Raw genomic sequence first — 26,204 nt, forward strand, 5'->3', positions numbered from 1 at the left:
CCGGGTTGCTTCTGGGCTTTCTTCTCTGCCAGATTAGAAGACATTTTCAATTGTGCTAAATCCGTTACCACCTGTTCATCTGCTTTCCAGCTTCCAAAACAATGTTGCTGTTTTTGCCTCTTCAATTTTTTTGACCTTGTAGGTTTATGTTTTTTTAAATAAATCCCTTTGTTATTTTCATTAGGCTTGAAAAGATAAAGTAAATTCATAGTTTAACTTGCTAACTTTGCTTGAAGGTCCATTAATGTTTCCTTGCTTTCAAACTTTATAGAAAGGTATCATACTATATGATCATCTTCTGTAATTTGCTCTTTTTGCTTGACATTTGTTTCTGAGATTTATCCCCATTGACACACACAGCTCTAGGTCGTTTATCTTTAATGAATGATGCTGTAACCCAGAGTACAAGCATGCTGCAATTTTCTCATCCATTTCCACTGTATAACCAGAAGTGATAGTGTGAGGTTTGAGGTGGGGGTCTGTTTTTCCACGAGAACATACACTCCATCTTTGCAATTTAAGGTGGCAGGAAAGTGAGGTTACATATGCAAAAATATCCATGTTAAGATATTTCAATTCAGTAACTTATAAAATGAACATAATAATACTGGGCACTGAGAATTCAATCAGTAAGTGTCAGTTACTTGGAGACAATGGGGAAATGGACCTCAAGAATTCAGAAATAAGATTCCTCGCTGATAGTTAAACTGTAAGATCAACACGTTATAGGCCAGAACAGAGATGTGAAAAGAATAAATGAAAGAATAGCTGCAGGGCCAGCAACGTTTGATCATAATATAACCACTGTAAGAGCCAAGAAAATAATATGTCAGTCAGAACAGGGAAACAAAGAAAAAAAGACAGTCACAAATGCTGAGAGACAAATGGACAAATACACAAAAAGAGACAAATGCTGGCAACCCATACAGTGTATCCCCGAAAGCCTCAACCATCATGTAACAATTTTTTTCTATTACAAATCATAAGGTTATTCCTAAAATAGAGACAGATGTTGGGAACTGTGGCCAATTCTATTTAAATATTTCCATTCCTACGGTCAGATTATCCTCACTTTGAGATGGCCACAACAGTTTTAGGCCTGATGCAATTAAACATTTATTTTACTTAACTCCCCTTATCCTAATGCCATACTCACTAGGTAACCTATTGTTCCTTACCTGTGCCAACTGAATTTCTATTGCAAATTAATACACTGAAATTCTGGCAACTTATTTCAAACTTGCATGTCTTTTAGTCATTCTGATATCTTTTAGAGCCAGATCACCTTAGACATGGACAAAAGCGAGTTTTGAGCTTTCAGCTCTGATCTTAGAACAAGATGAAGTAAACAAGTTACTGTGAGGTATTATCCTACATTACCCCAACCTTTTGTTTCACTACAGCATCACCATCTCCACCTCCATTACCTACTGGTTTCTAGAATTTCCTCTTCCTTTTTCATGGAAAAAGTAAGTGAGGTCTATCATTACAGCTTTCTTCTACTGTCAGTAAACCTATTGCTGAGTCATGTATTTTGTCAATACTTAGCAATACATCTATTTCCTTTTTGAAGTGGAAAACTTTATTTTGTTTCCTACTGTTTTTTCAGTATGAAAGGAAAAGCAATATTTAAAAATATTTGCTACATGTGATTTCTAATGGAATAAAGTTGTCATTAGGAAAAGTCCATTGCATTAATTTTGTGACATGTTAATTCAACTTGTACCACACTGATGAAAATGGCTGTACTATATTGGCAACCTACAGTAAAATGTGTATTTCTAGGATAGCAGGACGGGCAATGCTCACCTTCAAAATATGTTCACTTTTACAAAGTCTTATGTTGGCTGTCAGAAGTTCAATGTCATGGAAACCATGTAATATATTGACATGGCACTGGGATTTCCACTTTTGTCAACAAAAGCCTATCCAATAATGAATCAGGCTCTGTGTTAGGTGCCTGTGACAAACAAATGAATGAGACACAATCTTTGTGCTATACAGCTCACAATATTTTCTCACAATTTTTCTGACAATAGTCAGAAAAATGGATGAACTAAACAAAGAATGATAACACTAAACTTAAATGGCTATACAGTCCACTTTTGTCAACAAAAGCCTATCCAATAATGAATCAGGCTCTGTGTTAGGTGCCTGTGACAAACAAATGAATGAGACACAATCTTTGTGCTATACAGCTCACAATATTTTCTCACAATTTTTCTGACAATAGTCAGAAAAATGGATGAACTAAACAAAGAATGATAACACTAAACTTAAATGGCTATACAGCTGCACAAGGCAGTATAGTTATACCTAGAAAGGAGTAATTAACTCTAGGAGATAAAAAGTTGAGAAAACAGTTGAGGAAAACATCAAAGAATTTTAAGGGGAATTAAGCACAAGCAGAAGTGTGCCACCTGGTAAGAGAGGGAAAAGACAGCAAACCTGAGAGATAGATAGCATGAAGATCCTTGGAGAGGAGAGTGGGTATATCAAGTGTAAGGAGAAAAGTAGAAAACTCAGTTGGGCATATATCAGGAGGCCTTGTATGGTCTGCCAATAAGTGAAACTTTCTTTTGACTAGGCTTTCCCAAGAAGTGTGTTTAAAAATTTATTCCTTTAAGCCTTCAAAGAGGCCAGGAGAAAAAATGTGGGGGTCACAGGGTAAGTGTGTATTTGATTTTATAACAAACAGCCAGTTTTGGAATGTGGTTGTAATATTTTCACAATAACCAGCACTGTATGAAAGGGATGGTTGCTCTAGTTAGAACTAGTGTTAACCTTTTGAATTTCAGCTCTTTTCATGGGTGTGCAGTGCAGTGGCATCTCAGTGTGGTTTCCCTGATGACTAGAGATGGTGAGTATCTTTTCATATGCTTAGTAATAATTCTCCTATCTTATGAAGTGACTGTTTAAGACTTTTATCCAATTTTTATTAGCTTTGTCTTTTTTTCTTTTAGGTCATTGAGTTGATGGGTTCTTTATATAGTCTGGAGTCCTTTGTCAAATACATGGATTGTGACTATTTTCTCCTAGTGTATTGCTTTCCTAATGTTCTCTTTGAATAAGCTTAGTTTTAAATTTTGATTAAGTTTAATCATCAATGCCTCTCCCTTCTGGATCATGCTTTCTATGTCCTGCCTCCCTCAAAGTTGTGAAGATATTCCACTACGTATCTTCTAGAAGCTTTATGAGTTTTAGTTTTTCTGTTTAGTCTGTGCTCCATCTTACACTAACATTGGTACATGATGTTAGGTAGGGATCAAGGCTTATTTTTTTTTCCACATGGATATTAAGTTCTTCTAGCATCATTTGTTGAAAAAACTTTCCATTTGTAACTGTGTTCCTTTGGTGCTGCTGTCAAAAGCCAATTGGATGTATAGTGTCTATTTCTGGATGCTCTATTCTTTTCCATTCACTTATTTATATATCTCTATGCCACTTCCACACTGTCTTGATTACTATAGTAATAACTACAGAGTAAATCTTAATATCAGACAATATAAGTCCTCTAATTTTTTTCTCCTTTTCCATGATCGCTTTCAGCTACTTTAGGGCTTTGCATTTTCAAATACATTTTAGAATTCATATACATCTTGATTTCTACAAGTCTAATGGGATTTTTATTGGATTTGTATTTGACTGACTCTCTACTTCAGTGGTTCACAAAGTATAGACCAGTAGCATCAACGTCACCCTAGGAACTTGTTATAAATGAAAATATTCAAATAAATAAATAAAAATCTTTAAAATAAAAAAAAAAGAGAGAGAATATTCAGGCCTTACCCTAGACCTAGTGGGTCAAAAACTCTAAGGCTGGGACCCTGCAATCTGTGTTTTAACAAGGCTTCTGATGATTCTGATGCACAATAAAGTGTAAGACTTGCTGCTGCAGATCAATTTGGAAGAATTAACATCTCAGCAATATTAAATATTCCTACCCACGAACAGACATTTCTCTCCATTAATTTAGGTCTTCTTCAATTTCTCTCACTAGCATTCTGTAGTTTTAAGTGTACATGTCTTGCATACATTTTGCTTAATTTATATCAGGGTATTTTATGTTCTGGTGCTACTGTAAATGGCATTTTAAGCATTATTGGCTAGCTTTTAACCATAGTGTAAAGGTGAAAGGGACAAAAGTCTCTTCGGGGTAGGAGTTCACTAAGAGACTTGAAAAAAAGTAGAGAGCTCAACTGATTGGTAACATCTTGAAAACTAACTAGGTTTAACAGGCATGCAAGATTACAATGTTGTTTTCAATGAACTGCTACAGGCTTTAAACAAAGCAACTGTGATGACCACTAAAAGAGGGACAACCAGATGTGCTCTCACATAGTCTTGTCAAACATTTTCTACAATCCTGACAAAAAGATCAAAATATGGGTATCCAGCCTATGGCTCCAGCTGTGAAATTCAAAGAGACAGAGTCACATGTTGAACCACATGAAGAACATAAGACAAACAAAATCTAAACTGTGGCAAGCTCTATAGGTGAAATGGACTGGGTTTTTCAACAGACAAACTTAGCAAAAAATAAAAGGGATGGAGGAGAACCACACAGATTGACATGAGATTTAAATCAAATATGAAGTTTTTACAAAATGGACAACTCTAAATTATCATGTACATCTGAGTGGTCGAATTAGTTAAAACTGAGAAAATGATCATTGTAAAAGTCAAGTTCGGGGTTTCTTTTGGGGGAGGTTGTACTGATACAGGGCATATGATTCTGGAGCAGCTGACAGAGTTCTGTTTTTGACCTGTGTGGAATTCACCTTATAATAACCCATTAAGCTATACATTTAATTCTTGTGGTTCTCTGTATACTTGTCTTATTTTACATTAAGTAGGTTTTACTCTCTTAATACAACATGTAGAATCTGAAATTTGACAGTTTACAAGTTTTAGTGGTAGAGCACTGTTTGGTGATGATAAGAACTAAGGTGTGGCTATCAAAGTGGCTGTTCACTTGAGGTAGGGATATTAGTGTGGATGAAGTAAAAAAAAAAAACCAAACAACTGAATGGCTAAGACCTGGGAAGGCACTGAAGGAGAACTCTGTAATTTGGTTCTCATCTCCACTATCAGTATGGGGAGTGGCCTAGACGTTGGCAGAGACAAAAATTATAAACAGGGACAGGAAAATATACTTAGATTGCAAAGTTACTACTCTCCTTTGGGCCCACAAAATGAAACAATACTTTTGCAAGTGACTAGGGAAAGAAGGGCAGTTGAACCCACTTTGTTTCTGTGGGTTGTGGTAAAATGAGCACGAAGAGCCTCAGTACCTTTTAGACACAAACAAATTTCAGTTGAGGCTTTCTGTCAGAGAAAGGTCCTAAGAAAATATGAAAGGTGAGGATAATCTGCTAAAAAAGAAACAGAAATTCCTGAAACACAATGGAAAAGATCAGGAGGGAGAGAAAGAGGTGTGTGTGTGCGTGTGTGTGTGTGTGTGTGTGTGTTGGGGCGGTACAGAAGAGCATAAGAAGGGTGAGATTGATAGGACGTTAATCACTTTGTATACCAATGTTTCCACGGAAGAAGCCTTTTAAAGTTCTAAGGATGGAAGAATCATCTTTAGTTCTGAGAACAGGAGTTCTTATTATGGTCAAGAGAAGGGGACTCTGGAGGGCTTCTCAATGCTGCCTACCACTATAAACCACTGGGGATAATTCTGAATCTTGGATCACAATGACTTTTCTTCCTTTTTATTCCAAGGTTCACTGATATTAGAAAGAATGTCTGACAAGAGTAGGGCAGGGTCAAAGTGGAAGCAACATTCAAAACTAGAAATGGGCTTAGAGACCATTCAGACCCTGGCCTAACAAACATTAATGGGGTCAGTATAGGAGAAATGAAGCATAAGTATGTCAATTTAGGAGTCATCATGAATTCTGACCTGGAGTACACAACAAGTGGGACCAGAGTGTTGGAGCCCATTTCTGTTGTCATCCGGGTTGTAGCAGTGATGGCAGAGGGGGAGAGAAAACAGGAGGGAAGTCATAAATAGAAGAAACAGAATAGGCAGTACACTAATGAATTTGGAAATTTTCCTCTTTTGAAATACATTACTTCTTATGAAATAACTTTAGAACACTTTATGCTATTGTCTTAAAATGAAAATTGGGACACCTGGGTGGCTCAGTTGGTTAAGCAGCTGCCTTCGGCTCAGGTCATGATCCCAGCGTCCTGGGATCGAGTCCCATATCAGGCTCCTTGCTCGGCAGGGAGCCTCCTTTTCCCTCTGCCATTCTGTCTGCCTGTGCTCGCTCTCTTTCCCTCTCTCTCTCTCTCTCTCTCTGATAAATAAATAAAATATTTTTAAAAAATGAAAATTATGAAATGTTTTAAAAATATATACACCACAGCATTGCTATACTTTATATTCTGTAAACTACCAAAACTATGTTTCTGAAGTTTAAAATAAAAATTCAACTATTAATTACTGAGTGTTTTATATTACATGCTAATTGTATATTTTAAAATTTCTTCAGATAGAGTTAAATGTATATAAGATTACAAAATTTTACAGTTGCTATAAAGTTAAGGGCAAAATGGACAGGACCATGAGATTCAGTGTTTCTCAGACTTTTCACCAAACACCCACATCAAAACAAAGCTCCCAGGAACTAGGCAAAATGTCCTGAGGCAAACTGCTCCTAAGTCTAAACTTTCAAAAATGTATTTTTGTTTTGTACTGCATTTTTATTTCATTTAAAACTTCATATGAATTTCATGTTATATTCCATAACTTGTGCATTTATTTTATTAAAAAGACATTTTAAATTGTTTTCTCTGGAGTAAAATTAACCCTCTGGAAGATGCATATATTTATCTGAGGCTCTATGTAAACTCCCAATTGAGAAACACAGCGTTATTAAAACAAGCTATTTGAATATTTTCATTGTGTATTCTTACCTCCATAGTAGGTGGAGTCTTTCTTGTTTTTCTAATCCAAGCTAGAAAGAAAAATGATACTTAAATGTAAGTTTTTGATAATTTACACAAGCATTTTATTCATTCATGCATGAAAACAAATATTTATTAGCACCTGTTACATGTTGTTTTAGGCACTGGGTATACAAGAAGGAACTAAACGTGAATTTCCTCCTCTCCTGCAGCACTTACACTAGTGAAGGGGAACAATAAACAAATACACAAAACATATGATGTCAGGTTGTGATTTGTATCATAAAAAAATACAACAGCATAGGGAGTTTATTAAAGAGGGGACAGTCCATATCTAAAATCAGACCTCATAATTGTCTGAATTCAACTGAGTGCCTGATGCCTTATAGCAACAGGAAAAAACTGGGGCAGGTGCCTCTAGGGAAGTGTATCAGAATCACATGGAAGACATATAGTACATCATTTAGGAGTAGAATCAGATCTTCTGGGTTCAAATCCCAGCTTCATCACTTACTAGCTGTGTCACTTGGGGGAAGCTGTTTAATTTTCTAAAAAACAGATTCCTATCTGTAAAATATAAATTATAAAAGTATCTACATTTTAGAGTTTGTTGTGAATGTTAAATGATATCTATAGATTCTTAGCTTAGTCTGGCATACAGGAAGCATTAAGTCTAAGTTAATACTATCATTATCACCATAAACCTATATATATTTTTTTACAACAGACTCAAAAACACTGAGATTAATAATATCTGCTTGGCGTATGGGGATAGATAGAAAACTATGATAAAGTATACTTTAGAAATTTGGTCTTTAAAAAGTAGAAAACTGCTTGATCACTTTAGTTGATTTAGTTTTCATCACAAAACTGTAAGGTATCCTTATTTAATAGAAAAATTAAATAACTTTCTCAAATTTACACGTTAGGTAGTAACGGTGGCATCTGAGTCCAGATTTGACCCTGTCTCTAGCTCCAAAAGCTACCCAGGATCGACTAAGCAGCCTCACCAATTTCAGCAAGAAATAAGCAAGAACACACAACTCGGAAGAGGAATAGGGCATAACCTTAATTACATGCCAGAAAGTAAGAATTACTAACCCTGTTTTACAGATTGGGAAACTGAGGTTCAGAAAGATTGAGCAATCTGCCTAAACTCACATAATTAGTGAATAACAGCCTGGGAATCAACCCCCTCAGGCTCTAAAACCTGAGCTCTGCCTGCTAACTAGCTCCCTTCTCTTCCCACCAGCTCCACCAGCCTGCCTTCTGTCATCCAAGTCATAGCACCAGGAACTGTCCTCATGACAAGCCCAGTACTGAATGGCTATTGGGGTACAGAGAACAACATTTAACTGCAGGCCTTGCGCTGATTCCATAAATGTATTTTAAATACAGTCCCAGCATTTTAACCTTCTGCCCTCTAGCTTCTAAGTTTTCACCCGTTGTTCTCTGCATTCTCTTTCTCCTTATCTTCTATTCCTATTTGGTCCCTCTCTAGCCACAACTTATACAGATTTTATGTTCCTTGTTAGGTTTGTAAGGTTGTCAGGGGCAAGATGCATGCATGGGAGATTTATGTTTCTACCACTTAAATGTCTCCAAACAGCAGGTACTTAATACAGCTGTTAATGAATATATCCACTATAAAATACTTTCACTATATGACTATTTGTTGTAATGGAACTTTTGCCTGTGTTAGAAAATCCAGCTCAGCAATAGTAAAACTCCTCTGTGCAATCATGGAAATTAGTGCTTTATGGAATTTTCAACTGCCTCTTTATGGTCAAGTTAAGTTACTTAACTTTATTTATAGACATTTATTTTTCTAGGACAGAGGCTTCTTTTGAAATAATTCAATATGAGCCATATACCTCTAAAAGGTTTTAAGCGGTTTTAAGTAGTAAATCTTTAGTTTTAAAGTAAATTAGAAAGTTAATTCAGAAAAATCAACTGCTAGGGCAGGGTCAGCAAACTATATAGCCCGTAAGCTAAATGGAACCCAAGGTTTGTTTTTACATTTTTAATTGGTTGAAAAAAATATTAAATGAAGAACAATATTTCACGACACATGAAAATTATATATAATTCAAATTTCAGTGTCACTAAGTAAGGTTTTATTGGAACACAGCCACACTTATTTGTTTACATATTATCTATAGCTGCTTTTGTACTACACCAACAGAGTTGAGTAGTTGTAACAAAAATAGTAGAACCCACAGAGCCCAAAACATTTATCACCTGGCCTTTTAAAGAAGTTTGCCTGCCTCTGTACTAGGGCTACCAATAAGTAAGGCCTTGTAGCAAGAACTATCTGTCTTGATTCAAAAATACTTTCATGTTATCTAAAACAAAAATCATTATTATTTTTAAAATAACAATCATTACTAAATATTACACTTTTTACTAATGAATACCATGTACTTGAGAGTCTGTGACCACCTATTATTGGCATGAGATCACACTGAAAAAATAAAGGCACACAGCATACTTACTATTACCATGAGAAAAACAACTTACAACAACAATCGGTCTTATGGATGAGTCTATAAAGCTGCACTTTCAGATTTTTGGTAAAGTCAGAAAAATACTTCAATAGAATCTCAATAATTTTTAAAAATCCCAGTGTAAATTAATAGATTAACGCTTGTATGTACTTTCTAAAGTTTACTGGTTTTGTATAAGTTTATAAAATTCATGCATGGAAGAATGCAATATAACTCAAATAATGTATTAAGAACTGCCTAGAATAGTCCCCTCATGGGACACACTATTCTCTCAGGAAAGATACAGGACTTCCTTAGCTCTGTTTTAAATGGCTCAAGGAAAAAGATCTTTGTTTTATCTAGATAAATAAATGCAATTGCTGAGATAAATTTGTATAATTCTACAATAACCAGATACTTGTAATGTTCTTGAGATGATGGTTGATGCCAATTTACTGCTATGTATCCAATAAAGGGTACAGCTGGAAATATTCAATGTGATCACTCATTTATATAATATTCCCTAACTTTCCCAATCACTATATGCAACAAAGGAAATACCCTGCTGAAGGTTGGCAAAGGTTAGGAAGAGGAAGGAATAAAAATAAGCATTAATATCAAATCATTATATTTCTTTTTTTTAAATCCTCATAACAATCTGGAATTGAACCTCTATCCAATTATAAACTATATAATGATTTTGCCATTGCTAATTATATCTGTATGGTGGATTCTGTATCAGTCTTCATTATAATGTAACCATTGTTTGAGTAGAATTTAGCAAGATAACTGGACAGTTTATGCCTTAAGATCTTAGCATTCTTTCATCAATGTTCATTTGCATTCTCATCAGTATGCATGAGATTTTCAATGAACTTTAATACTCTTATTGGAACATAACACACTATAATAAGCGTAAAAGTGAGCATGCAAATTAAAGTTCCCATTAATCACTAAAAGAGACTGGAAGAAGCAAGCAGGAAAATACTTCATGAAGCATACAGTCTTCAAATTTCCATAAGCACTGAAAATGGCTAACACATTCTGAGAAGCAGTACCCACTGGGATTAAGGTAAATGAGACATTTATCACTAGAGTCAGTAAGGTGACCATTCAGAACTAAAATTATGGAAAGCTTGTCAACAGTCTGCATCCAAAAGATTACATTAGAAATATGTGTTGTTTACTTCACTGAAGGAAAAGACAACACTATACTAAAGCCTCATCTTAAAAAAATGATATCTGCCATTTCTGGGTATGTACACATTATAAAAAAACTATAAAAATAAGAATCCATATTTTTTAACAGTGAAAATTCTTCAAATCACAGAAAATGAGTCACTTTCTGATTACTGACCCTTGGGCATATCTGAAGGATATTATTAGATTTAGTTGGCACATTTAAGTTAAATATTTTGTAGTGCTCATGATGATTACTGTTCTTTTTTCTTAATCCACTTTATTGAGATATAATTTATAAAGAATGCAGTGAAACCATTTTAAGTGTGCAACAATTCTGAAAAATGTATACAACCTTTTTTTTTTTAAAGATTTTATTTATTTATTTGACAGAGAGAGAGATCACAAGCAGGCAGAGAGGCAGAGAGAAAGGGGGAAGCAGGCTCCCTGCTGAGCAGAGAGCCCAATGTGGGGCTCGATCCCAGGACCCTGAGATCATGACCTGAGCCAAAGGCAGTGGCTTAAACCACTGAGCTAACCAGGCGCTCCCTGTATACAACTGTCTAACCAGCACAACAATCAGTATACAGAACACTTCCATCATTCCCATAAGTTGTCTAATGTCTAACCACATGCAAACACCCACCCTAATCCATTCACAGGCCCTAATTATTTATTGCTGCACCTTCTGTCACTGTTGATTAGTACTGCCTTATCTACAATTTCATATAGATGGTTTACAGTATGTACTGATTTGCATCTTATTTTACTCAACCTAATATTGTCAAAGTTCATCCATGTAACTATGTCTGGAGAACAGTGTTTTAAGGTAGGCTCCATAGCCCCCATCTCTGTTATTTTTAAAATAAATGCCCTGTGACTTACTTCTAACTGTGATAACAGGGCAAAGGTGATGGGATGTCTATGAGTGCATGATTATGTTAGGTAGGGTTACAGCATCCATTTTGCTGGAGCCTCTCCCTTCCTGGTTGTAAGGGAAAAACTGGCCATGTTGGAGGATCCTATGTGGCAAGAAACTGCCAGTAACTTCTAGGAGCTTAGGGTGGCCTCTGGCCAGCATCAGGGGAAAAATTGAAGCTCACAGTCCTACAACTGCAAAGAAATGAATGCCGTAAATAACCACACACATAGGAAGTGGATCCTTCCACACTCACACCTCCAGATGAGAAAGCAGCCCTGTCTGACACGTTGATTGAAGCCTTGTGAGATCTTAGGTAGAGAATCTATCTAGGCTGTGCCTGGATTTGTAACCACAGAAACCAGGAGATGGTAAATATCCAGAGTTTTAAACTAAGTGTATGGTAATAATTATATGAAGCACTAAAAAACAAATACAATGAGCATAGCAGCAGTTCATTCTTTTTATTGCTGTGTAGTATTCCACTGTATAGAAAAATGACAGTGTGTTTACCACTCACTTTTTGTTGGGTGTCTCTGAAGCTTTCAATTTTGTACTTTTATGACTAAAGCTGCTATGAAAATTTTGGGTACAAGTGTTTGGGGAGACCTATGTTTTTATATCTCGAGGTTAATACCCAACAGAACTTCTGGATTATAAAATATGTGTATGTTCAAATCTATAAAGATTTAATAAACTGTTTTCCAAAGTAGTTGTACCATTTACACTTCAGCCAAACTATATATGAAAGTTTCAGGTACTTTACACCTCTTTAACACTTGTATCATCATTCTTTTAAATTCTAAGTAGTCAGTGTTACGTGTTGGTGAGAATGTAAACTGATACAGCCAGTCTGGAAAACAGTATGGAGGTACCTCAAAAAATAAAAAAAAAATAGAACTACCATATGATCCAGTAATACCTCTACTGGAATATCTATCCAATGGAAATGAAATCACTATCTTAACACTGTATCTGTGCTCCCATGTTCTCTGCAGCATTACTGACCATAGCCAAGTTATGGAAATAACGTAAGAGTCCATTCACAGATAAATGAATAATGAAATTGTGGTGTGTGTGCATATATATGTATATGTGTGTGTGTGTGTGTGTGTGTATATATATATGCATACATGCACACACATATAAAATATACATATATATATATACATATATATTTACAATGGAATATTATTCAACCTTAAAAAGAAGAAAATCCTGCTATTTGTAACAATATCAGATAAACCTAGAAGATATGGTAAATGAAATATACTAGACACAGAAAGAAAAATACTACGTGATCTCATTTTTATGTGGAATGTAAAAAAGTTGAATTCATAGAAGCACAAAGTAGAATAGTAGTTACCAGGGATGGGAGGTGGGGGACATGCTGAGCGAGAAGCCCCATACCATCCCACAACCTTGAGATCATGACCTAAGTTGAAATCAAGAGCTGGACACTTAATGGACTGAGCCACCCAGGTGACCCAACACTTAGGTTTTAATTTAGTAAAATATGTGCCAGATCTGTAAACTAAGAACTACCGATGAAAAAAATTAAGGATAGACCTAAGGAAATGAAGAAAAGATGCTGTGTTCATAGAAAAATGCAATACATTCCCAATGAAAACTGATCTAATAATTCAGTACATTCCTAATGAAAATCCTGGAAAGATTTTTGGTAGTAATTGATAAGATGATACTAAAAATCATATATAATGACAAAGGGGCCAAACTAATTAAAACAGTTTTGAAAAAGAGATTGGAGGATTCAGATTACCCATCTCAAGCCTTACTACAAAGTCTCAGTAATCAAGACAGTGTGGCATTGGGAAAAGGACAGATCCATGGAGAGAAGTGAGAATACATAGCCCACATCTATATAGCCAAATGATGCTTAACAGAAGTGCCAAGAATGTGAGAAAAGGATGGTCACTTCATAAACAGTGCTGGGAGAGTAGTTAAAAACATAAAGACAGAAAGTATAAGGATGGTTGCCAGGGCCAGGGAAGGGTAAGGAAGAATAGAGAATTATTGTTTAATGGTACAGAGTTTGTTTTACAAGATGAAAAGAGTTAAGGGGATAGATGGTAGTGATAAAGTCAATGTATTTAATACCACTGAACTGTGCACTGAAATATGGTTAAGATTGTAAATTTTATGCTATGTGTATTTTAACACAATAAAAAAGTAGTACTGGAAAAAACTGGATATCCATACAAATGAAATTGATATCTACACCATACCAAAAATAGATTCAAAATGGATCAAAGATATAAATCTAAAACCCCAAACTATAAAATTTCTAGATGAAATCACAGGAGAAAATATTCATGACCTTGGGTTAAACAAAAATTTCTTACAACACCAAAATCATGATGTATCAAAGGAAAAAATGATAAATTGGACTTTGTTAAAATTATAAATGTGTGCTCTCCAAGAGACACTGTTAAAAGAATAGAAAGAAGGCTGGGGCAAAAATGTGCAAATCATAGACATAGTAAAGGAATTGTATTGAACATAAATAAGGAATTCTTAAAAATAAACAAGTTGGAAAAAAATGAACCAAATAATAAATTTCTGGGCAAAAGGTAAGAATAGATACTAGAGTAAAGAGGATATACAAATGTCAAACAAGGTCATGCAAAGATGATCAGCATCACTAGGCACTAGAGAAATAAAAATTAAAACCACAATGAGACACTACAACACACCTATTACATGGATCAATCTAGTGACACCGACAACACCAAAAGCTAGTGAAGATGAGGGGCAACTATAACTTTCCATTCTTGGTTAATGGGAAAGCTATTAACAAGCTTAATAGCCATGTTAAAAAACAGTTTAGCAGTTTAAGTTGAATCTCTTCTTGCCACCTGACCTAGAATGCCACTTCAAGTAGCTACCTGAAAGAAGTGAATATTTATGTTGATATATTTATACCTGAATAGAAATATGAATTTATATAGTGGCTCCAGTTATAAATGCTATAAACTGTAAACAAACCAAATGTCCTGCAGCTGGTGAATGGACAAGTTGGTATATCAATATGACAAAACTCTACTCAGCAATAAAAAAGGAATAAACTGCTGATTCATGTAAACACATAGATGAATTTCAAATGCATTAGATGAATTGAAAGAAAGCTGCTTTCTGCTTCTAGGCAACATGGAGCAACAGGGACAAATTACATGAAACCATAATTTTCAAGACTAGTGGACATCAAGTAATGAAATACAGTGATCCCTTCAGAATATTAAAAAACAAACAAGAAAACAATGCCTTGCTTATTGCTTTGCGAGTTTCAGGCTGTGGCACTGGAAGGGGATCCTGCTAAAATTCACCACATTTTCTGTGTTATGGAGATGGAGCTGGGAGTCTAGAGAGACCAAGGTAACTAAAATTCACAGGACAAATTATCATACATGACACAGCTACATGGAGAGAAAACTGTGGAGATTGGCAGGACACTGTTATCAAGTATTTAGCAGAGCACTCATGAGTTCATGTGAATAAGAAACTCTTAAGACCAGGAAAAGAACCACCAGAAACGATCAGAGGACCAGTCCTCACATTTTACACTGGGTTATGAGTAATGTTAATTTCCACCACCCAGAGTAGAAAACCTCACAACTGACGGGGCAGAGGAGAGCGCTCAGCAATGACTTATATCAGCAGAGCAGAATTATTAGTTCTAGATTAAACTCTGTTTCAGTCTGAACTAATGAATCTTAAAAGCAATCCCTGGAGGGATCAAACTGTTTCCAAGTAACTGAGCTGTGTCTCAGAACAAAGCTCAACAATATAGATAGGAATATATAAATATCCAGTATCCAACTGGAAAAAATTTTAAATGTCTGACATCCAATCAGAAATTGCGAAGCCAACAAAGAAGCTGGAAAATACTTCCCATATTGAGGAGGAAAAAAAATCAACTAACCAAAACCAACTAAAAACAGACACAGATGGTAGAATTAGCAGATAAGAACATTAAAACAGTTATAACTGTACTCCATATGTTCAAAAAACTAGAGGACAGATTGAACAGGTTAGGTAGAGACATGGAAGATATAAAACAGACTCATTAAACTTGTTCAGATGAAAGCTACAATGTCTGAAATGAGGTATACCTTGGATGGACTGGTAGGAATTTGACACTGTAAGAGAAAACATTAGTGAACTTGAAGATACAGCAAGAGAAACCATACAGAATGAAACTCAAAGAAAATAAACCTCCACAAATAAACAGAGTTTGTGAACTATGAGACAACTTCAAATAGCCTAAAATTGCAAATGGAGTCCCCAAAGGGAAGGAGAGAAATGGACTCAAAGAAAAGTATCTGAAGAAATAATGGGCAAAATATTTCTAAAATTGACTTGAAACTACAAACCCATAGGTCTAAGAAGTTCATGAAACTTCAAGCACAAGAGACTATATAATGGTACATCATGATTGAATTTCTGAAAACCAGTTAAAAAAGGAAAAACTTTAAAACAGCCACAAGAAAAAAAATATATATTACACACAAAAGGATAAAGATATTATGATAATAGATTCTCAAGAGAAACCATATAACTTTAAACTATGAAAAGAAAAAAAAAACTATCCAAAAAAAAAAAAAAAAAGGAAAAGAAGAAAAAGAAAAGAAAAAAACCCCCTAGCAACCTAGACTATTATAGACAGAAGAATATTTTTATATTCCAGACAGTGGTATCTGGGTGTCTCAGTCAGTTACGCATCTGACTCTTGATTGTAGCTCAGGTCAGGATCTCAGAATTGTGGAAATTGAGGCCTCTTTGGGCTCCACCTGGGCATGGAGACTGCTTAAGATTCTCTCTCCCTCTCCTTCTGCCACCCCACCAAAAATATATCTATATATATGTTTCAGACATATCAAAGCTGAAAGAATTTAATTCTAGCAGACTCACATTTAAAGAAAAGTTAAAGGAACCATTAGACCCTAAGGAAAATGATCACAGATAGAAATATGGATCTACAAAAAGAAATGAAAAGTATTAGAAATGGTAACAATATAAATAAATATGTCATATTTTTGTTATTGCTTAAATCTCTGTAAATCCTAGTTCAGTATTTAAATAACAATAACAGTGCAGTGTGCAGTTTATAACAAGTAGAACTAAAATACATTACAATAACAGAAATATTGGAAGGAAGAAATGGCAGTGCACCTTTGTAAGGTTCTTGTATCTATCTGAAGCGGAAACATCACATAAAGATTTTGGTATGTTGAAGATGCAGTCAGTAATACCAAAAATAGCCACTCAGTAGAGATACAGCTTTTAAATGACAATAGGAAATAAAACTGAATCATAAACAATCCTGAATACTAATGTATTAGTTTACTAAGGCTGCCATAACAAAGGTAAGTACCAAACATTCAGTGGCTTAAATAATAGAAGGTTATTTTTTTCACAATTCTGGAAGGTTGAAGTCTAATATCAAGGTGTTGGCAAGGTCCACTTTTTCTAAGGTTTCTCACCTCAGCTTGTAGATGGCTGTCTTTCCCCAGTGTCTTCACAAGTTCTTCCCTCTGTATATGTCTATGTCCTAATCTCCTCTTCTTATAAGGACACCTGTCATATTCGATTAAGACCCATCCTAATAACCTTAGTTTACTTTGATTACCTCTTTAAATACTCCATCTCCAAATACAGTCTGAGGTGCTGGGGTTAAGACTTCAAGATAGAGGAGCGCCTGGGTGGCTCAGTGGGTTGAGCCTCTGCCTTCCGCTCAGGTCATAATCTCAGGGTCCTGGGATCGAGCCCTACATTCGGCTCTCTGCTCAGCGGGAGCCTGCTTCCCTTCCTTGTTCTGCCTGCCTCTCTGCCTACTTGTGATCTCTGTCTGTCAAATAAATAAATAAAATCTTAAAAAAAAAAAAAGATTAAAAAAAAAAAGACTTCAACATAGATTTTGGGGGAAAACAATTCAGCCATAAAAACTAATAATGAGAGAGAGGACATCACTTCAGATTCTAAAGATAATAAAATGATAATAAGGAAATACTATGGTCCATGTTATGCAAAAAAAAAAAAAAAAAAAGGACAGACTCTTTGAAAGAAATATGCTACCAAAGGTCACTCAAGAAGATATAGATAACCTGATTGTCCTAAATCTAATAAATTTAATTTGTAGTTGAAAACTCCAGGTCCAGATGGCTTCAGTACTAAAGTCTATCAGATATTTTCTAAAAATAATTTTAACTCTACATAAAGTTTTACAAGATATTGAAGAAAGAATATATCCAAGCTCATTTCATGAGATCAGCTTACACTGACCCAAAACCCAAGCAAAGACATTACAAGAAAATGTATTGCATGGAGCACTGGATGTGGTGTATAAACAATGAATCTTGGAACATGGAAAGAATAAAATAAAATAAAATTAAATTAAATTAAATTAAATTAAAAAAAAGAAAAAGAAGTTACTAACCAATATACCTCAATAAAAATATTAAACAAAATTTTAAATAAACCAATCAATGATGTATAAAAAGAGTAATACATCAGGAACAATGCAAGAATGTCCATTCACATCTCTTCTGATCAATAGTATACTGGAAGTTCTAGTCAGTGGAAACAGATAAGATTAAAAAAAAAATTAAAGGCATCCAGGTTGAAAAGAAGAAAATGCCTTTATTCATTGACTATATGATCTTCTAAGTAACTAAGTTTAAAAAAAAAAATTTTAGGGGCGCCTGGGTGGCTCAGTGGGTTAAGGCCTCTGCCTTCAGCTCAGGTCATGATCCCAGGGTCCTGGGATCAAGCCTCACATCTGGCTCTCTGCTCTGTGGGAAGCCTGCTTCCTCCTGTCTCTCTGCCTGCCTCTCTGCCTACTTGTGATCTCTGTCTGTCAAGTAAATAAATAAAATCTTAAAAAAATTTTTTTAAAAAATCTGCTGAATTTGACAAAAAAGCTACTATAATTAATAACTTAGCAAAGTCATAGCATACAAGATAATATACAAATACCTATGGCACATTTATGATAGTAACAAACAATCAAAAATTAACACTGGAAAAAACTATCATATACAATAGCATCAAAAAGATGAAATACTTAAGAATAATTCTGACAAAAGATGTACAACATCTGTATGATGAAAACTACAAACTTTAATAAAAGAAATTAAGAAGGCCTAAATTAAATTAAGAGAAATATAATGTCCAGGGGTCAGAAGATACTTATTGTTAAGATGTCAGTTCTTGTAAAGGGATATATATGTTCAACAAAATCCCACCAAAAATCCCAGGAGGCATTTTTGTAAAAATTAACAAGATCATTCTAAAATCTATTTAAAAATGATGGATTTTATGTGCTCATTACATATTTACTGAGTACTTAGTATGTAACAGGCGCAAGGCAAAGAACTGGTAAGGAAAAGGGAAATTTATTACAAGGATATAGGGTGGTACTAGCACTCAAAGGCAGATATGCATTTGAACTTCATTTAGAAAGAAATGGAATAGAGAACTGGAAACTGCCTGGAAACCTACAAAGTATTCCATCTCACTATATTCTTTTTGCAGACTGTTTATATTTTTCTCTTAGTAGACTGGCTTTTTCTGCAATAAAACTTACTTGATTGAGGATAACTACCCACAATTATATGTTATGGTTCTAGCTATACTGAAAGACTGATTGCTACTGTTTTATCTCACTTCGAACTCTTACCTTAATTCCAAAGTCCTGATAGGGATCAAGTGTCCATCCTTGTCTTAACAGAGGGTCAGTTACCAGGGTCATTTAAAGTTGAGCAAATATTCCAGATGGTGACAGCAAATATTATGCACAATTTGTATAGGAGTAAACTAAGACTGGGGTGCCTGGGTGGCTCAGTGGGTTCAAGCCTCTGCCTTCATCTCAGGTCATGATCCCAGGGTCCTGGGATCAAGCCTCACATCTGGCTCTCTGCTCTGTGGGAAGCCTGCTTCCTCCTGTCTCTCTGCCTGCCTCTCTGCCTACTTGTGATCTCTGTCTGCCCAATAAATAAATAAAATATTTTTTTAAAAAAAAGAGTAAACTAAGATTGAGAAGTATGAATTTATTTTCCCAAGTTCATGGGGTGTGAGTGCCAGAAATGATATTTAAACTCTGGAGGCATGCAAGTGCAAAGTCAGGACCTGACAGTAAGTTTCTCCTTTAATCCCTATTGTAGAGGCTCCCCCCCCCCCCAGTACCAGTACCAGCTCTGCTAATGTTTACAAGTTCCTTTCACTGAACATGTGTTTCTGTACTATAGTGTGACACCTTCATAACTTTCAAAGAAATGCAGTATTAAAAAATTTTCATAGATTCAGATTACTAACATTTTTGTAAGAAGAATAATTATCTAATTTTGTATTAACAATTTGCCTCCAGAAGATACAACTAAAAACACAAACTTACCCTCCCATTCTGTTGGGATATCTCCAACTTCATAGTCTACTTCTCTTTTATTTGCTGCTTCTACAATTCTTTTCTCTCGAATAGTTTGTCCTATAAGACAAAAGTGATTATTTTATTTTTAAATAAACTCATGATACAGCAGTTACCACAATAATATTTTCTCTTTGGATATTGCACACCTCCACGTATGGTCAAAGAATTATCAGGAGAAAGAATAGATTCCATTAGAATTAGGTACATTAGAAAAAGCAAATTCTAAACTTAATACAGAAATTTTAAATTTCCTGCCATAGTATACAATATTAATTTTGGTAGAAAAAAACTAGATGCTGTGTTAAAGAAAAAAAAGTACTAACCAATTAATCTTCAGCCACTAATGGCCAAAATTAAACAACAGCAACAAAAGCCCCATTTTAGTAATCAATGGTGTTCAAGTCCTTCAAATTCTGCGAGTATGTGTATTAGAGGTTCAAGTGGCTGCTGCTACTGCCCAAGGGAATTGCTATTCATGACCTCTACTAAGTATGCAATGAATCACAAGATCCTGTTGCCACATTACATTAGCAAACCCAAGGGAACCAAATCATAGGTTGGATTCTACGACCCATCTGAGTAACTAACTCTCACTGGATCTAAAGGAAGAGGGCAAAAGCTAGTGAGTTATGGATTTCATACTTCAGGTTTGAGATCAACACTGGTGCAGGATGGTAGCAATGTAGAAACATGAGAGCAGAGGTAGTAGTAAAGAAAAAGATGTAGATGGGTCGGGGATGGGATGAGAATGCAATAGGCTTAATTTTCTCAATAATAAAAATTTGATTAGCATGTATTTTAAGTTTATATCAAAGATATAAAACTATGTGGTATTTTCGGGGCGCCTGGGTGGCTCAGTGGGTTAACGCCTCTGCCTTCGGCTCAGGTCATGATCCCAGGGTCCTGGGATTGAGCCCTGCATCAGGCTCTCTGCTAAGCGGGAAGCCTGCTTCCTCCTCTCTCTCTCTGCCTACTTGTGATTTCTGTCTGTCAAATAAATAAATAAAATCTTTAAAAAAACAAAACAAAACAAAACAAAAACCTATGTGGTATTTTCTTCTGTTTCCACAAAGTCTCAATTATGTCCTTCAAAGCAGCTTTGTCAAAATGGTGGTTTCAAAACGTGTTCCTTTGTCATTGAGCCCGTGTGCCTAGGGAAACCAGGTAAGCTTCCTACTTCCCAAAAGTTAGCAAGATGCCTGCCTGTTCAGGGAATGCAAGATGAAACAAGGAAGACAGTGGTGAGTAACTATGAGAGGAGGAGCATGGTTTAACCATGATCACACCAGTCATGGACAGAAAATTGGGCCTTACAAAATACTACTCTTCCTACTCCTGGACCAACCTTACACCATGCTAAATAGACTGAGTGACATAATTAAACAAAATGACCTTGTTGCAAATCTCTCTCCCACACCAACTGAAATTCTAGCAACTAAAAATTCCTTTAGTTGCCAACCACGGAAATTCCTGGGGGTGACTATGCAAGAGAAAGGAAGCCAAAAAAGGTAGCCTAAGAAGAGTGAGTGACTGGTGTTATTTTCTTTGCCTTAGTAATAATAAGTGTAAGGTTGAGATTTCATGTGCAAGCCATCAATGGGTAATAACTCTGAAGTATGAGGTTAAGGAAATTCTGCATTTCATTGTATACTTACTGAATCAAGCTGATTTAATCCTAACACAGAGATTCCCCAAGTTTTAAAAAGAGGAGTTACCTTTTGCTTACCTTATCCTAAATAAATTTACAGTAGGTCAAGGTATTAGTAATGAAGCCCCGAAGTTGTAGGGATGAGTCAGGATAAAAGGAGCCTATAACAATGACAGCTGCATTATTCTCATAGTAGAGGCTCAAAATAGGTATGTGTGTCTTTACTAAAATGCCACTTAGATCCACATATATAAACTCATCATCGTAACAAAAGTTACCATAAAATTAGCATATACTAAACTACTTCTACATGAAAATTTTACAAATGTTTGGATGAATTAAAATACCTGTGCCTTCATATAGTTCTTATCTAAATACCAAGATATATGTTCTTTTAGCAATAACAAGTACAGAAATGAAAACTATCTTCTAAAACACAAAATCCTAACAAATGGGTTCTGAAAGTAGGTGTGTGCTCTAAGCTTTTAAATGCACATCAAAAAATTGAGCATGGAGGAAGATGATAGAAAGATCTATCAGTCCCAGGAGCACCACTAAAAGCATATATGTTACAGCTATATTTAAATGTCTGTGACACAAAAATTAACATCTTATTCCTACCCTTAGGTTTATAAACTTAAATTAAGGTCTCCCAAGATTTTTAAAAATCAAAAATCATACCTCTTTGTGTATAAATGAAAAGACAGAGTAAAACATGAGTTAGTATAACTAATTCGTTGACAATTGCTGAAAAAATCTTGTTTACAAATAGATGACATCAAAGATGTATAAAAAGTGTATATGTACGGAATAAAGCCACTGGTTTACCAAATAAATTTTTTTGTGATCAGATATAAGTTCCTGCCCCCCAAATAAATTGTTCTAAAACTACTCCATTCTTTGTAATAAGTCCTACTTATATAATTTTTAAGAACTGGAAATGAAATCTATTACTCCCGTTGAGTAAGAAATTATGCACAAACTGATCACTTATTCACACTAATATGTTTTCATACAATAGTTGCAAAGACGATCCTACTTATCAAAATAGAGCATTTTTAAGTACCTGATCAGGTGTCAAAAATTTGGGGTCTAATTTATATTTAAACATTGTTTTGATAACAAAAACATTAATCTAAGATACGTATAGGCTTAACAAGTCTTTTTTTTTTTAAAGGTTTTATTTCTTTATTTGACAGACAGAGATCACAAGTAGGCAGAGAGGTAGGTGGTGGGGTGGGGGGAGCAGGCTCCCTGCTGAGCAGAGAGCCTGATGTGGGGCTCAATCCCAGGACCCTGGGATCATGGCCTGAGCCAACGAAGGCAGAGGCTTTAACCCTCTGAGCCACTCAGGTGCCCCTAGGCTTAGTAAGTCTTAATATGACAATAAACAATTGACACTGGTGTACCCAATGAGTTTTATTATATAAAGCAATGCATAGTTTTTTCACTTAACAGTAAAACAACATTAGATTTAATTAAAACAGTCAAAACAAAAAGTCTGAATTCATGTAGATATGGTCAATGGTATAGGGATTTAAAGACTACGGAAGTAACAACATTATTTTACAAACTTAAAAAAATTTTAGGGTGGCACCTGGGTGGCTCAGTGGGTTAAAGCCTCTGCCTTCAGCTCGGGTCATGATCTCAGGGTCCTCAGAGAGCCCTGCATGGGGCTCTCTGCTCAGTGGGGAGCCTGCTTCCTCCTTTCTCTCTGCCTACTTGTGACCTCTGTCTCTGTTGAATAAATAAATTTAAAAAATCTTAAAAAAAAATTATTTTAAAGCTACTGCCATGGATTTAAAGCAAATTGCCCTAGGATACAGATTTCCTTTTCCTCTGTTTAGAAAAATACAAAACCTACTTAGTTAAAACAATAGGGGGGAAAAAAGGGAGATCTCCGGGTATTAGGTAGATGACAGGCTTAGGTAAAAGACAGATTTCATCAATTTCACTTCTGGAACAGGGTATGGGAACCCTGGACACAGACAGGGCAAGAGGATCTACAGCAGAGAGCCCTAAACATCAGACATTCAATTTTCATTCAATCCAGCTTTGTGGTTTGTCACACTTTATAGTATTACATTCTCAATATTTTTCTTTAATTTGGCTTGCTTTTTTTCCTCTTTCAAAATTCACTTTTACTTTACTCTAAAAAAACAACCATGAAATGCTTGACTTAAATTACATTTGACCCCTGAACAATGGGGGGTTAGATAGGGGGGTAGAGTCACAACCAACCACTCCATGCAGTTGAAAACCCAACTAAAGTTAACTCTATTGGAATTAAAATAAAAATTTTAAAAAGAAAAAAAAAAAAAGAAGAAAATCCAACTTACACTTCTGGCTAACTACTAATAGTTTACTGTAAAGACTTAACTATTAATAGTTTACTGTTGATCAGAAGGCTTAGTGATAACATAAACAGTCAATTAACTCACATTTTGTATGCTATATGTATTCTATATTGTATTCTTACAATAGGGTGAGCCAAAAAAAGAAAATGTTACTAAGAAAATTATAAAGAAAAAAGACACCTATAGTGTTGTATTTATTTATTTATTATTAATTATTATTATTTTTTAAGATTTTATTTATTTATTTGACAGATGGAGATCACAAGCAGGCAGAGAAACAGAGAGAGAGAGGAAGAAGCAGGCTCCCCGCTGAGCAGAGAGCCCAATGCAGGGCTCGATCCCAGGACCCTGGGATCACGACCTGGAGCTGAAGGCAGAGGCTTTAACCCACTGAGCCACCCAGGTGCCCGTTGTATTTATTTATTGAAAAAAACCCATGTATAAGTGGATCTGCAAAGTTCAAACCCATGCTGTTCAAGTGTCCATGGTAGTTGTATTTTTTGCTTAAGCATATACAGTTATATATCTTACAATTTTATTATTATTTTTTAAAGGCTTTATTTATTTATTGGACAGACAGAGATCACAAGTAGGCAGAGAGGCAGGCAGAGGGAGAAGGGAGGAAGCAGGCTCCCTGCTGAGCAGAGAGCCCGATGCAGGGCTTGATCCCAGGACCCTGAGATCATTACCTGAGCTGAAGGCAGAGAGATCATGACCATGGGTTTAAAGCAGAGCTGAAAGCAGAAGCTTAACCCACTGAGCCACCCAGATGCCCCTATATCTTACAATTTTAATGGGTATCTTTGTATCACCTAATGGGCATCTTTTGTATCATCCTGCAGACCACACTTGAAAAACCACACTGTTCTACAGAGACAGGCCCAGAAACACACATGGTGATACAGGGAACAGGAGCCAACATAACCAGTAAGAAACTTCTGTGGATGGGAAATGGCTGATGAATACCAGTCTTTCCTGGAGAAACCTCATGTCTTTTTCTGGTTCTATTTGCAGCTAGACAAATGGCTAATTCTAAGCCTAGAGCAGAGTGGGTTCAAGATGAGTCTGGAATATCTTGCCGTGCCAGAAAGTAAGGGAATTCTCAAAAAAATTAAAAAAATAAAAGAGGGGTTTGTCACAAGAACTTGAGCCAGTTACAGGGGTTGAAATTTATTAAATTTGGGATAAATCTGAGCACCAAAATAATTAAGGAATTACAGACCAGCTATTCTCAGATTGTTAGAGAACTCTGTGGGGTGCCTAGGACCCTTTTAAGGGGACTGGGAGGCCAACACTATTTTAATAATAATACCAAGAATGTTATCTGCCCTTGTGGTATATAAATACAATGGAATACTATGCAGCCATCAAAAGAAATTAAGTCTTGCTATTTGCAACAATGTGGATAGACCAGAGGGTATTATGATGAGTGAAACAGGTCAATCAGAGAAAGACAATTATCGTATGATATCTCTGATATGAGGAAAGGGCAGGGCAGGGGGTTGTGGGGGGTAGGGAAGGAAAAAATGAAACAAGATGGGATTGGGAGGGAGACAAATCAAAAAAGACTCTTAATCTCTCAAAACAAACTGAGGGTTGCTGGGGGTAGAGGGTAGGGTGGGTGGGTTATGGACATTGGGGAGGGTATGTGCTATGGTGAGTGCTGTGAAATGTGTAAGCTGATGATTCATAAACCTTTACCCCTGGGTCAAATAATACATTGTATGTTAATTAAAAAAAAAAAAAAGAATGTTATCTGTCTTTTTCACTTCCATTCTTTCATGAATGTACAGTGGAGTTTTCAGTCTGCATAGTATTCCATTGTATATATATACCACATCTTCTTTATCCATTCATCTGTTGATGGACATCTAGGTTCTTTCCATACCTTGGCTATTGTGGACATTGCTGCTATAAACATTCGGGTGCATGTTTCCCTTCGGATCACTACATTGTTATCTTTAGAGTAAATACCCAGTAGTGGGATTGCTGGTGGATCATAAGGTAGCTCTATTTTCAACTTCTTGAGGAACCTTCATGATGTTTTCCAGAGTGGCTGCACCAGCTTGCTTTCCCACCAACAGTGTAGGAGTGTTCCCCTTTCTCTGCATCCTCGCCAGCATTTATCTAAAGAAAGCTCTTTCAATAGCTGTGAAAAGTTTAAAGAGATCCTGAGACCAAAATGTTTGAGAACTAAATATGCCACTAGGAGAAAAAAAAAAAATAATAAAGAAATCCATAAATCCAAACTGCT

General features: G+C 35.7%; 1 protein-coding gene across 11 annotated transcripts in view; it reads right to left on the reverse strand.

Annotated features, from left to right (window-relative positions):
• Nucleotides 1-26,204, reverse strand: part of NDUFAF2 (NADH:ubiquinone oxidoreductase complex assembly factor 2) — a 357,071-nt gene that overhangs the window by 151,516 nt on the left and 179,351 nt on the right. For 10 of the 11 annotated variants that reach the window (XR_014310371.1, XR_014310372.1, XR_014310373.1 and 7 more), the window contains 2 exons: nucleotides 19,913-20,002; nucleotides 6,928-6,968 (listed from right to left, as the gene is read on the reverse strand). Coding sequence is in view for 7 of the 11 variants with exons in the window: in XM_082725906.1 (XP_082582032.1) it covers nucleotides 6,928-6,968; nucleotides 19,913-20,002 (131 nt within the window). In the remaining 4 variants the exon portion in view is untranslated. The remainder of the gene's footprint in view (nucleotides 1-6,927; nucleotides 6,969-19,912; nucleotides 20,003-26,204) is intronic. The other variant, XM_082725905.1, reaches the window with a different exon arrangement.

This window comes from Mustela nivalis (assembly GCF_964662115.1).
Source record: "Mustela nivalis genome assembly, chromosome: 3".
NCBI classification, from domain to species: Eukaryota; Metazoa; Chordata; class Mammalia; order Carnivora; family Mustelidae; genus Mustela; species Mustela nivalis.